The sequence below is a fragment of the Mobula birostris genome, chromosome 17, assembly GCF_030028105.1.
Source record: "Mobula birostris isolate sMobBir1 chromosome 17, sMobBir1.hap1, whole genome shotgun sequence".
NCBI classification, from domain to species: Eukaryota; Metazoa; Chordata; class Chondrichthyes; order Myliobatiformes; family Myliobatidae; genus Mobula; species Mobula birostris.
In genome coordinates this window covers 37,228,607-37,243,100 of record NC_092386.1, presented here as the reverse complement: position 1 = coordinate 37,243,100, position 14,494 = coordinate 37,228,607, and the positions used below count along the sequence as shown (strand labels likewise).

General features: G+C 39.0%; 1 protein-coding gene across 3 annotated transcripts in view; it reads right to left on the bottom strand.

The window, feature by feature from the left end:
• pcsk5b (proprotein convertase subtilisin/kexin type 5b) overlaps window positions 1–14,494 on the bottom strand; it is a 328,288-nt gene that overhangs the window by 149,731 nt on the left and 164,063 nt on the right. For all 3 annotated transcript variants that reach the window (XM_072281530.1, XM_072281531.1, XM_072281532.1), the window contains exons 11-13: window positions 11,264–11,381; window positions 8,773–8,961; window positions 1,423–1,559 (exon numbers count right to left, since the gene is read on the bottom strand). In XM_072281530.1, the coding sequence (XP_072137631.1) occupies window positions 1,423–1,559; window positions 8,773–8,961; window positions 11,264–11,381 (444 nt within the window). The remainder of the gene's footprint in view (window positions 1–1,422; window positions 1,560–8,772; window positions 8,962–11,263; window positions 11,382–14,494) is intronic.

Genomic DNA, 14,494 nt, shown 5'->3' with positions numbered 1-14,494 from the left:
CTAATTAAACATTTGAGATTTAACCCACTCACTGGGGGAAGTAAGCTTATTTAATTCTACTTCCCCTTGATGCACATGTTCCTGATGAGAACTTGCACCAACAGACATGCATTTGTGTTTCTGGCACTTCTGTGAATAAAGCTATATTCTACAAAGGATAATAAGGCTGTCAATTTTTCCACCCTCCTGGCTGGTTAGCTGGCACCTAGTACTCAACATACAACTTCGTAGATCAATGAAAACCTTAACGGTTATTGGTGGCTTTGTCAAATGTTTATAAATACTTAAATTTAATGTCCTCTGCACTGGAGCTTGTGTGCTCTGCTTAGCATTAGCATTACCCTGAGTATGCTAATTGGTCAGAGCACTTATGGTTTTGGGGTGTGAACATTCACAGGTACATACATTGATGTATTTTAAAAAAATAAAGAGAAAACATAGAACATCATTCAAATACACCCAGAACCTGTCACAAATCTCTGCCATCTGCACTCACCTGTGCATCAATCACTGTTGATTCCATTGTACCTCGTGGAGTGAATCACCGAGGCAGAGTACAGGAGCTGCCTTTGAGGGCAGGCTGAGCAGAATAGTGTACTGCCTCAGTGCTGAATGAAGGGTGTGGACAACTCTGCACAGAGGCATCAACTGCTTCATATATTAAGAAACTTGTCAGGATCTTAAGGCTTCTCTCATCACTTGCCATTGGACAGATGTCCAAACTGTGCTATCAGGCTCAGATCCCAGAGTCAGAGAGCACAGGAGCAGGCCCTCCAGCAACATCAGGTACCCATCCATGGCACCATCCAGTACCCAGCTATAGCAATCCGATGACTTCTATAGGCTTTTATGCCACGGCACAGTAACAAGCCCAACAATGGAAACTGTCCATTGGGATCAATAGTGCAGAGAAATCCCTTGGTTAGGGGGAGCTATGAAGCCAGCCAGAGGGGGATGACAGCAGCTCCACCACATTAAACAGGAGGTGAGAGAGTTGAATCTGATCTTGCTGGTTTCGACTTATGAACCAGGTGCTGCCAACCATCAACGATGGTGCACCTGAACCTCACATCACAGAGCTTAGTGACTGCATCAGTTGCCTCAGCTGGGCAATTTCCAGCCCTCATAGGTGACCACTGCACGTTGCCTCTATGGCTCACTGCACATTGTATCCTGCTTCAATGAGATGACTAACAGTTCCAACGGTGTGGGTGAGCCAGAGGTCTCAGCCCTCAAACCACTTCCCAGCATAGCAGGGCTGTCAGCTATGATGCTTTAATGACACCTTTCCACTCATGTTTCTATTCCTGAGAATGCAGCCCCAGCACTTGACAAGGTACCATTTTGCAACAGTAGATATTTCTACAACAAAATTAAAATGTTGAATATGCAAAGTCCTTTACAAATGTTTGCTTGGAATACCTGGTGTTTTGAAGTTTCGAAGTTGGGAAGGAGTGTCGTGGATTTCAAGTACCCAGTCACCTGCTGCCTTCTCACCCCAACAATGAGTGGTCATGAACTCCCAACTCTTGAAACCTTCCATGGAATGATCGAACAACCTAGTACAAAAAGGACAAGAAACTGAGAAAAGCAAAGGAGTATTCCTTTCCCTAGAGGGCACATGGGTTAATAATAATAATTAGTATTTAATTGTTCCCGGGTGGGAAGTTATTTCATTACAGCAGCACTATTTAAAAAACATTTAGCAATAAATAATAAATCTCACAATAATATTAATAAAGTGCACAATTTACCAATGTGCAATAATATACAATAATAATATAGGAAATAATAAAACAGACTACTGTAATATGATGCATGTTCTCCAATTGCACAGAGATGAACTGTTGCATATGCTTATTGGATTTGGTAGGAAAGATTTTCTGTAATTAACCCTTGTGACAGCGGAGCTAAATGAGTCTATTTGAAAGGGTGCGCTGCTGCTTGGACCCTGATGCAGGGTCTTGGAGAGGATGTGTCTGATTGCCCATAATGGACAACAGTCTATTTAGTGACCTCCTTGCCACCACTAATTCAAAAGAGTCCAGGTAAAGCCAAGGACAGATCCAGCCTTTCTGATGAGTTTATTACACTGAGTTTGTTGCACTGTTCTATCCTGTAAGCAAGGTACCTTTGATGATTTGTTGCCACATGAAATTCCAAGTGTCTTTAACACTCCTCATGTAACTTCAGGCTGGAGTTCAAATTATACCAGGATTAGAGACCTCACATTTGGTCCAGGTGTCATAATCAAAACGTTAAGTCATGCATGTTTAAAATTAACATTTCATGGAAATATTTAAAAAGGTATACAAATAACAAACCGAGTAACAAAATATATATTTAAATGAAATACAAAACAAATTAGAACACTATGTACAAAATGCTAGAGGAACTCAACAGCATCCATGAAGATGAACAAGCAAAGTTTCAGGTCGAGATTCTTCTTCAGGTTTGGAAAGGAAGGGTGAGGATGCCGGAATAAAAAGGTGGAGGAAGGGAAGAAAGACACCTAGAAGATGATAGGTGAAGAGCTGGAAAGGAAGGAATCTGATAAAAGAGGGGAGTGCTCCAAAGGAGAAAGAGAAGAACGGGCACCAGTGGGAGGTGACAGGCAGGCGAGAAGAGGTAAAGGGTAGCCTCATCATGGCACAAGAGGAGACCATGAACCAACATGTCAGAATTGGAATTAAAACGTTGGGCTAACTAGAAGTTCTTCTTTTGCAGAAGGAGCGGAGGTGCTCAATGAAGTTACAGTAGGTCTCGCCATTGAAACTTCGGGAGCACCAGATTTGCAGGTGACGTGTTGCCTCACCTGGAAGGGCTGTTGGGGCCCTGAAGGGAGGTGAGTGGGCTGGTGTAGCACTCTGGCCTCTTGCAGGGATAAGTGCCAGGAGGGACAAATATACAAGGGAATCACAGAGGGAGTAATCCCTGCAGAAAGCGGAGAGTGGCGGGGAGGTAAAGATGTGTTTGGTGGTAGGATCACTTGGTGGAAGTTGCTCTCTGCAGGCGGCACAGAAAAGGGAGAACGAACAGCAGTAATAAATTATGCAAAATAGTGATCCCTGATTTTATATAATTTAAGCCTGGCGAAGTACCTATTATGTTTTACCGTTGATAATGTGAGTAGAATTCCATACATTGAAGTTAATACTATCAAGCCTGACATACAAGTTGCAGTTTATGCAATATTTAGTATGCCTGATACACCCCCTTTTCCTAAGTGGTTTAAAAACTCCCCTCAGTTCTTTATTCTCTAGTTTGAGCCTTTCTAAATTCAAAATCAGGCTGTAGAAAACAGCCTTTGCACGACTTCTTTCTATTACACTTTTTGCTATTTAAAGCGCTGTACCAGTTACACCAAAACTGCTCTGAATAATAATGAAAAGCTTTTGATCTTAATTCTGAAAGTGAATTTTTAACCTAATTACATTCCTCCCAGTTTAGGTTGCTTTCCCAATGTCACACAAGTCTGTGCACCAAGTTAAACACACCTGGTAATTGGAAGCTTAACAATATACCAAATAATGTTTTCTATTAGCTTGTGTTCAAAGAGAGCGAAGTTCCATTGTCCCAATAACACAAATAATGAATCTTGGGAATTCCCAGAGCACTAATATCAAAACAACACCATTAGAAAGAAAATATTCATGAAAGAGGGAAAGCAGACAAAGGTAAATAATAGACAAAAGAATTCAAAGATTAAGGCAAAAAGGTCACATCATCACTGGAAGTTAGTTAAGATTCCAAAACATTACACCTAAGCAAGTAAAAAAAATACTGGGAAACATAATATATTGCACTAACAGCGACAGCTGATTGGTCTGGGGTCATTTCCTTCTAGACCACTGTTTTAAGCCGCCTCAGTTTATATATTTTAGTTAAATAAAACCTTAGCTTACATTCAATGCTTTCAAATCAACTTGGGGCTAATCGCATGGATCATGCTGTCTGCACAATAGGTTCAGCAAGCTAATGGCTGTACAACACATCCAGCAGTGCTTAATTTATTAAGAGCTTCCGATCCAGTGAAATTGCACGCAAGCAATCTGTACACAGTGTGTTAATGAAGTGGAATACATTTAACAAGACCAGTTTTAACACAGTAGTGGGCCTTTGACTGCTCTGCACCTGCAGATGTTGGACAAACTATTGACTAAACAGCTGCTTTCCCTCAGGAATCACTTTAAACACTCATCAGCTGGCAAAAGGAACTTGAGAAGAAATCCAGACACACTAAACAGGTTAATCAAAATTTTCTGTCCAATTCCTGGAGACTGACTATCATGGAAATATTTTTCTTCAGAGCAAATCTGGTGTAGGCATTTCAGAAAAAAGTATGCTAAACACGTGTTAAACTGCAAAGCATTTCTGGCCTCTATGATAACATTTGATATTCGATTGTCTATAGACTAAAAATGTGAAATATTTTACAAGATAAACGGAGCTTCTCTCAGGCAGTTCCAGCTTAACTTTATTTGTAATTTTTGTGGAGCTTAATAGACTCATCATAAAGTAGAAATGGAAGCATTGAAGGCCATTTGGACCCTTGTGCCTATTGTGGCATTCAATGAGAACAAAAGGACCATTATAGTCATCACTATATTGCAATAACACCATACACCCTTCTGTTGCCTCTATATTTACTGATTTCTGTCCTTTAATTACCACGACTGAGAACCCACAGCCCTGTTGAGTAATGAATTCCACAATTCGTTGCATTCCAGATGAAGAAGTTGCTACTCAGCTTGAAAATGCCAACTCCTTGCTTTGACACTGCAACTCCTGGCTCTGCACTCCGCAGATAGGGCAAACCTCAACTCCATATCTACCCTCACAAACCCCTCAGGATTTTTGTACATTTCAAAGCAATCATCTCTTACCCCCCTCAGATTCAGAAGACACATGTCTCTCCTCCCCTCAGATCATAAAAAGCACTATTTAAAGAATCAAGTCTATGAACGTTTGCTGCACCGTCTCTATTGCAGATACCGGAGATCCTCCTTATGTAAGGGGAGCCAACCTTTAGCCAATATTCTGGATCGTGCTCATTAGGAATCTGCACAATTGGAGCAAGAGGTCTCTACATTTTCGCTTCCTTCTATGTCCAGTTAGTAACTTCAGCCAGGACACAAGTGACTGGATTTATTTTGGGTTGAGACCCTGTCCTGATGCAGGGTCTTGAATCAATGTGCCAACCAGCTCGCTCTCTCTGCACAGATGCAATTTCACTCAATAAGTTTCTAGTAGTTTGTAGTTAACTGGGCAAAGAGCCACGAGGTAATGTTACAGTCTATAAAATTCGTGTCAGCGCATATTTGGAATTTCACACAACGCACTGATGAGGCCTCACATTGACTATTGTGAACAGTTTTGGGCTCCTCATTCAAGATGTGCTGGCAGAGAACATTCACAAGGATGATTCTGGGAATGAATGGGTCATCATACAAGGAATGTTTGATAGCTCTGGGTCTGTACTCGCTAGAATTTACAAGGATGGAGGCAGTGTGGGGGTGTGGATCTCGTTGAAGCCTTTCGAACATTGAAAGGCCTGGGCAAAGTAGATGTGGAAAAGATGTTTCCCGCGGTGTGGAAGTCTAGGACGAGAGGACACAGCCTCAGGATAGAGGGGTGTCCATTTAAAACAGATGTGGGGAAATTTCTTAAGCCAGAGGTTGGTGAATTTCTGGAATTTATTACCACAGGCTGTTTGGAGGCCAGGTTGTTTGGTGTATTTAAGGCAGAGATTGATAGGTTCTTGATTGGATATGACATCAAAGGTTATGGGGAGAAGGCCAGGGAGTGGGGCTGGGGAAGGGAAAATAGGATCAACCAATTGAATGGCGGAGAGACTCGATGGGCCAAATGGCCTAATTCTGCTCCTATGTCTCATGGAATACTGTGTTCAGTTCTCATTGCCTTATTATGGAAGCTTTAGAGAGGGGACAGAGGAGATTTGCTGGGATGATGCCTGGATTTGACAGCATCTCTTTCAGAATAGGTTGAGCAAGCTTGGGCATTTCTTGGTTGGATGAAGGAGGATGAGAAGTTACTTGATAGAGGAAGACAAAATAATGAGGCATAAATAGGATTGACACCCAGAGACCATTTCCCAGGCGAGAAATGACGAAGATGAAGGACATAATTTTAAGATGATTGAATGGAAGTTTAGTGGGGATGTCAGAGGCAAGATATTTTTCTGTTATACACAGAGATGCATGGAATGTGGTGGTGGTGGCAGCAGATACATTAGGGACATTTAAGAAACTCTTAGATAGGCACATGGATAATAGAAAAATGAAGGGCTATGTGGAAGGGAAGAGCTAGATTGATCTTAAAGTTGAAAGGTTGGGATGACATTGTGGACCAATAGAGCCAGTACTGTGTTGAAATGTTCTCTGGTAATTTTAGCCACCCATTCGTTGAATGGAAAGGGAGCTGGAAGCTTCAGAAGACGTTTGGAGTAACCATCCCTCACTAATGTGGAATTACAGTGTCTGAGTGGTCTATAGATCTGCTATTAACCTGCTTATCCATGTAGTGTGGAATGATGCTGTTATAATAGTCCCAATAATTTCTCCTTTGGCCCACCATGCATTTTATTTCCAAATTAGTGTGATATGCCAGACTACTTGCATAATTTTCCAACACAATTTCAAACTAACCTTATATTTTACAATGCTTGCCTTTATTGTTAGGTTGGGGGGGGGGGGTGGAAGGGGTAGAGGAATTAATGGTATACAACTCAGATTCAATCAGAAATGCTCTGTTGAAATTATTGCAATCCCAAGACTTGCACATTTGCTTCTGCTGTCCTGTCTTCTGAAGCATCAACAGTATCAAAGAGACATGAATGCAGAAGATGGTCACAATTCATCCAAATAACTCAATAAAGGCAAGCAGGTTAACAGATTGCCAAGCAGGCATGGCATTCTTACAATATGACATGAAGCGCGTAGATAATGTTCTTGGATTTCTTCATTTGCACAAATTTTAAATGAAACCTTTTCTAAAAGAAATGGAATAGAGGGATGATTGTACAGAGCTTGGTTACACAAGAATTTCTATCATTCAGCTCTGCCATTGCAAAGAGTCCATCTACCTATTCCATTAATATAGCGGACCACATCAAACAACTCCTGCATTGCCTTGTTGACTGGATCTACTCTAGCAATCATCCTTCACCCTCTCTCATCTTCCTGTTAATTAACAGCATCCAATCTTGCGTTCTGTTCCATGGCACTTGGACCTAATTTACCAATGCAGCCATTATAAAGTTCTTTTACATGCATTCAGTTCCCTCTGGTAATTACTTATGGCAATTCATCTCTTGCTGCACATATTATTTTGTATGCTGTATCATTTTCACATCACCACCTTCACTCATTCCCAATCACCGTGGCTGTATCAAGACATACATATTTAGAGTACTAAGGGTTCTTACCAGAAAGGCCTAGATAGAATGGATGTGGAGAAGATGTTTTCATCAGTGGGAGAGTCTAGGACCAGAGAGCACAGCTTAGAATAGGAGGACACCTCTTCGGAACAGAGATGAGGAGGAATCTCTTTAGACAGACGGTGGTATGTCTGTGGAATTCATTGCCACAAATGGCTGTGGAGGCCAAGTCATTGGGCATATTTAAAGCAGGGAGAAGGCAGGAGAATGGAATTACAAAAAATAAATCAGCCATGATGGAATGGCAGAGCAGACTCAATGGGCTCAACAGCCTAATTCTGTTCCTATGCCTAATGGCCTAACATTCCATATTTCCAGGATTAAGAATAATTCTGACCTGTGAAATAAAACTCTGACAGACACATCCTCAGTTTATGTCATTGTCAAAGTTGTCACCTTGTCGATGCTTGTGAAGCACTCAATCTATTTAAAACTTAAATAATGTTTTTACAGATACCAAAATAGAGACTAGAATATTTGTAAGTGGTCACCATAGACCATGAAATTTCAAACATGCCGGGCAGGAGCAAGCATGAACAAATTAGGATATAAACACCTACAATGGTTGTTACATAGGCTTATATACAACAATTTGGTCCAGTGGAAATGGTCCAGAAGAGTTATATGGAAACTATTATCATTTTTTTTTTAAACAACTAATACCATTACTTAGTCTAATAGATTAGAATTACCACAGTACATAATTATCTATTTAAGTGTCTAATTTGCTTTTATATCATCTCAATGTGTACTTAATGTATAAATATAGTTTTATACATAAAAAAATGGAAAAGGTTATATGTGTGAAAAAAGTACATGATATTTGTGAATTCCTTATCCAAATAAAAATAAAATTTAAAAGAAAAAAAAGAAATTTCAAACATGCGCTACTGAAACATTAAATCACATTGGATTTTGATTTATGAAAGGCATCAATCCACATGCATGGAATAAATTTACTACAGCAATGAACTAAGTTACTTTCTGTCTAACAAAGCACAGTATTTTCAGACAATTCAGTTAATTTTTTTTAATTAAAAAAAGCAATTATTAAACTACCCCAATTCTTATTGGTTTACTACTTCAAGCAGATTATGTTTAGGGCAGCTGGAAAACAACAACCCCTGCAAAAATAGCAGGAAACTGCTCAAACCAGGCTGTGAAACTCCACACTTAATTTGTAGAATTACTGCAGAAGTTGTTGCCGGATTTCCTCCATCTTTGCAGTAAGCACTCATATTGTCTCCTTAATTTCTCACCATATGGTCCATATGCTTTGAATTAAAACTGCCTGATCCAACAATCCCAATTACCTGTTGGATAACAGCTGGGACTTTGTTCCTGATGGAGAGGTCAGATATATTGACAAGTCACCTCGGCGAGGGTGGGCAATGGTAACCCGGACGATAATGTGCTCCAGGTAATTGACATAGTGGTTCGGATTGTCTGAACAGCCAGTGGCTTTGTAGACCGCCCTCACAGCATGTTCAGGACGAATTGTTCTGCAATATGAAAACACAAAAATACTTCATAAATCGAAGGTTTCAGCATGAAGTGATAACATTGCAGACTCAAGCTCAGGTTCAAACTGTTGCTTGACAGGCATAACTTAAATAATTCCAGATTAAAGACTGTGACAATTTCTGATGATAACATGTTCACGCAAACACTTTAATGCAGGCCCAGATAATAAATGAGCATTGCCCGAGGGAATGTTCACAAGTTTTCAATTTTATCTAAATAAACAGAAAGTGAACAATATTTTTATTTAATGGAATTTGAAATGTAATTTCAATCATTTCAGATTCATGACATTTAACAGTAAATTACTTGGTCTTCCAGGCAATAACTGAATTATGAATATATTATAATTTTATAAAATTCATTTTTCTCAGAATGCATAATATGAAATAGCAAATACCTCTTGATTTATTAATAAATTAAATTCCAATTTTATTAACTAGGCATTTATTACAGAATATAATCCCAAATACTTTTAAAGGAATGATTTGTCTGACACTTAAAGGCACTATACAAATTCATTTCCATAAGCGAGAAAGTAAGTTGTAATATTGCTTTAGTATGTTAAAAAAGGGTCTTCCTTTGGTTATGGAAGCAGGAAGACAACTTTAGCAATGTCAAGGAGTGCAAGGTCATCTGGAAAATGGCTAGTCTATAGGCAGTTGTTTGAGCAGGAACACTTGTCCGCAAGTAGGTAATTGAAATCATTCACTGCACCTTTTAGGGGAAAATTGAATACACTCTTTCAGCCCATCATGTCTGTGCTGACCATGGTCAATTTAAATTAAATCCATCTGCCTGCATGCGATCTACCTGTCTTTATCCTTTGTGCGTGCATGCGTGTCTTAATATTTCTTAAATTTAGAATTAAAGCAAAATACTGGAAGAACTCAATGAGTCATTCAGCAAATGTGCAAGTCAACATTTTGGGTTGAGATCCTGCAGCACAGAGAGGGAACAGGAAAGAATGCCAAAGTACAGCACCACAAAAGGGGTAGGTGATGGTTGGAACTAGATGAGCAGCGGATGATGGGCAGACAGAACCTGCTGGGGAAAATGCGTGAGAAAAGGCTGGTAAATGATAGGGGTAGAATCAGATGAGCAGTAGTTGGGAGGAATGAAAAGGGTGAAGGTGGCGGACAGGTAAGTGCTGGGGCTGGGGGAGGGGAAGAATACTGGGGCTATGGGTAGCCTGAAATTTGAAGAATTCAGTATTCCATATTTAGAAAAAAATCTGTCAGAACTCCACTTTGCCGACGTTGCTCCACACTTAATCAGAGGGGGAAAAAATAAAAACTTCAAAGTCTTTTAAATTTTGCACCAGGATCAAGACTCCTGGTAATTTCAAATAAGGATTGTTCCACTGAGGATATGAAATTTAAGGTATTTATATGATTAAAATTAATTTATTTCAACAATGATCGGAATTTGACTATTTGGGTGTTTAAATGGGACATTTATTAATTTACATTGATCAGATTTCAAGTCTGACTCTGTATCATTGAGGCGATAAACCCATTTTTATCTCAGGACTTGATGCTGGATCTAGATAAGTTTTGCTCTGACCATTGGCAGCAATAGCACTTACAGATCCATTACAATGAGTGGTCAACAAACACATGACCATTGTGGAGAACATATGCTAGAGGAGAAGAAACACGAAGGTAGAGGAGCAGGAAAGATAATTTATAAAAATTTTAATCAAAAGAAAGTTTACATTATGATTTGGAGTTTGTGCTGAATTTTAACACTGGTTTACAACCGTCCTTGTATAATTACCACAACTTCATAATTCCAAACTAAGAACCAACACTACAAACTTTTATCAAGTAGTTAATGGAAATCATCATATGAATAATTTAAATTAGAATGTGTAATGAAGCATGCACTTCATTCTTTAGAAGTAATTCACTTCCTTGTAAGTTATCTCTATTAATTAACATTATTGCTTACAGCACTAATTTGTTCACCAAAAGAAAAAAAGCACAGAACATTTTAAAAGTACCCCCTATTATTTCAGTTCTGTCAGATTGGGTTTAATTGATTAATATAATTCAATCCCAATACAGTGAAGCTAAGTTACAACTATCTATTATGATAACAAGCCTGCTGAGCCAAAATAAATCTAAATTGACGCAATAACACAAATGTGAAACAGATCTCTAAAAATGCAACGGTGCAAAACTTATGTTAAAAGAACAAAATTAAGACTTCACATGAAAATAGCAAATTAGGTTTTCATTACAAAACAGCTTTAAAATGAACTGGCTACAAATTTAGCACCTGGTTTGCCTGTCTGGGTTCTCAGCACAGGTGTGCTGTGATGGAACAGTTTTCCAATGCAATGCTTTTTCCACCATAGCCTCCGCATCCATTAATCCAAATCCATAAAGATGGCTTACTGCAAACATAAAATGTATTTGTTAGTAAATTCCTGAAATACATATCCCAACTCCTTATATCAACAGAAATGCTGCCCTAATTGATGCCCCTGGTGTCTCATTCAGTTCTTTAGTGGAAGATCTATAAGCAGTTATAGGTACCACTCTCAGGAATGAGGCACTGAAGGATACTATTCTAGTTAACAGATTCTCACTGTATGTATGAGCAATTTATCTACAATGCTAACATAATAATTAAAAATAGTGATCACTTGCATCAACAATCCTGAATTTAGTTTAATTTCCAATAGATTTGAAATGATGCTCCATTCAAAGATTAATACTTCTGAGTTTGAAGTAGATAAGGGTTTTGTCTGGCAATCATACTACATCATAAACATCACTTTCTGAATGCTAACAAGCCATAGGAGGGTGCAAGGATGCGGAGGGATTCGATTGAAAGTAGGCAGGCAAAATGCATCAGTGAGGATGTGGTAGCTACAACACGGAAAGGTGCGAGCTCATTCAGTTTAAGAAAGAATCTGGAAAAGTGAGTGTTCTTTTAATATGGTGAGATTGGTATTAATGTTCAGTGGGATCTGGATGCCATTGTCCATAAATCACTGAATATTAATGTAAAATAAGCAATTAGAAAGGCAAATTGTATATGCTGGCATTTATTTGAGGAAAATTTAATTTCAAGAGTAGAGGTGTCTTGCTCCAGTCATTAAGTGGTCTGGTAAGATTGCTTCTGGAATCTTGTGGACAGGTGTGGTGACCGGACTCAAGTTTTAATAAGATGAGAGCAATAACTGAAGTTCACCAGATTCGTTCCTGGATTGAAGGGTTTGCCATATGAAGATAAATAACACAGACTGGGCCATTACTCTTGAGTTTGTAAGAAAAAATTTACATATAAAAAAATATATGCAGTGATGAAGTTACTCTGGCTGAGCATGCCAGAACCAGAGGGCAAAGTCTCAAAGGGGATGGCCAGGATGAGAAGAAATTTCTTCACACCAAGGTAGTGAATCTTTCAAATTCTATGCCCAAGAGCACTGTAGAAGCTCAGATACGGAATATATTCTAGATACAGGTCAATAGATTTTTGGATATCAAGAGTATTAAGGGTTATGAGATCTCTTTGGGTTATGAATGCCATGAGGAAATAAGGACATTTGGGTTAGTACAGGAAAGGATAGCCAAAGTAAAAAGAAAAAGCTCCATGACCTTACAGAAGGGAAGATTAGGCATGAGGGGCTGGATGACTGACTTCTATTACTATATATTTGTTAGTTTCTAATTACCTACTGCAACTTGCAATTGGTGTTACCATTTTACAAAGATTATTGGAAATCATAGGGAGTTTGCTCTGGTCCTTGATTGAATGCCTGTCAAGTGTGCACAGCAAACTAGGCCAGATAGACTTCCATCTTTGGTCATGTGATGAAATGAATTTTCACCCTGCCCCCTTCCTATTCCTAATGTGGTGGGGTCACATTAGTTTGATTAGTATAAAGCAGTCTAATTTAATAAATGGTCTGAAAGTGATAAAAGATATGAGATTAGCTGATTTTTATTTCTCATGAATCTATAAGTCATTTCAAATATGTAAATCATGGCCAGTGCTGACCTCTGGTATTAAAGAGTAAATTCACAATCCATGAATTCCATTATGAATATACAGTTAATTATTTAAGTTTAACTCCTGTAACCTGCACCTACCTCTAGTACAGTACATAGATCTGAGAGTTGGCAGTACCACAGTCTTGGTTCTTTGATTACAGCTACCACAGTTCCCAACCCAAACCAGATGAATGCCCATCTTTAGTCACAAAGCCAAACAGATTGCATTTCGAAGATGTATGCAAAATAAGCCTGGGGTATATTAAAAAGTCATGAGTTTTAGACAGAAACCTGTCGTCATGGCTGAAACTTGCAGCAATATGTACTGCATTACTGAGATTTTATGAGCCATTGAAAATATTTTTTGGGGATAATGCTGTGTTTCAATGGGGACATTAGTTTACCATACTTACCTACAGTTAAATTTCAAAGTTAAAGTGAATTTATGATCAAAGTACATATATGTCACCATATACATCCCTGAGATTTGTTTCCTTGCAGGCATAATTCAGTAAATCCAAAGCCCATATGGAATCAATGAAAGACCACACCCAACAGGGTGGACAAATTACCAAAGTGCAAAAGCTAACACATGGTGCAAATTCAAAAGAAAAAAAAAATAAATAAATAAGCAATAAATATTAAGAACATGAGATGAAGTGTTTTTTCACTTGCCCATAGGTTGAGGAGACAGGTGGGGGCAAGTGAGATTGCCTGAAGGTATCCCCTTTGGTTCAGGAGCCTGATGGTTGCGTGATGATATCTGTTCCTGAACCTGGTGGTTCAGTGCTAAGACTCCTGTACCTTCTTCCTGGTGGCAGCAGATACAAGAGAACATGACCTGCCTGGGTGATGGGGGTCACTGATGATGGATGCTGTTTTCCTGCAGCAACCTGTAGATGTGTTCAATGGGTGGGTAGGGCTTTACCTGTGATGACTGGGTTGTATCCACTACTTTTTGTAAAATTTTCCATTCGACAGCACTGGTGTTTCCATACCAGGCTGTGACGTAACAAGTATACTCTCTACCATATATCTATAGAAATTTGTCAAAACTTTAGATGTTATGCCAAATCTTCGCAAACATCTAGTAGAAGAATTACTGGAAGAACATAAAACTCCATCAAGAACAGCAGTCTTTTCATTAGTATAGCATAGATTAAATTATTTACAGTATATGCAGAATGAGGTTCATGTGTTCCTTACCCACTTTCAGAACAAGAAACTGCCAATAGTGTGGCATGTTTTGTGCTGTAATTTTCTACGTTCTCTGAAGAATAGCAATATTCTTCATGGTGCAGGGAATGAGGGAAAATCCCATCAGGTGTACAGATTTCTTATTCTTCCTTTCTGTGCCTTGTGGCACATCGGGTGGCAACCTTGTCATTTATTTAGCAATTGTCTAGTTTTATTATTATTTTTTAAACAAGGCTGAGCTGCTAACTCGATGCTCAACTCAGCACGGATGGAAAGTGTGCAAGATGCTGGGCAGACTTGAAGCTGGGAC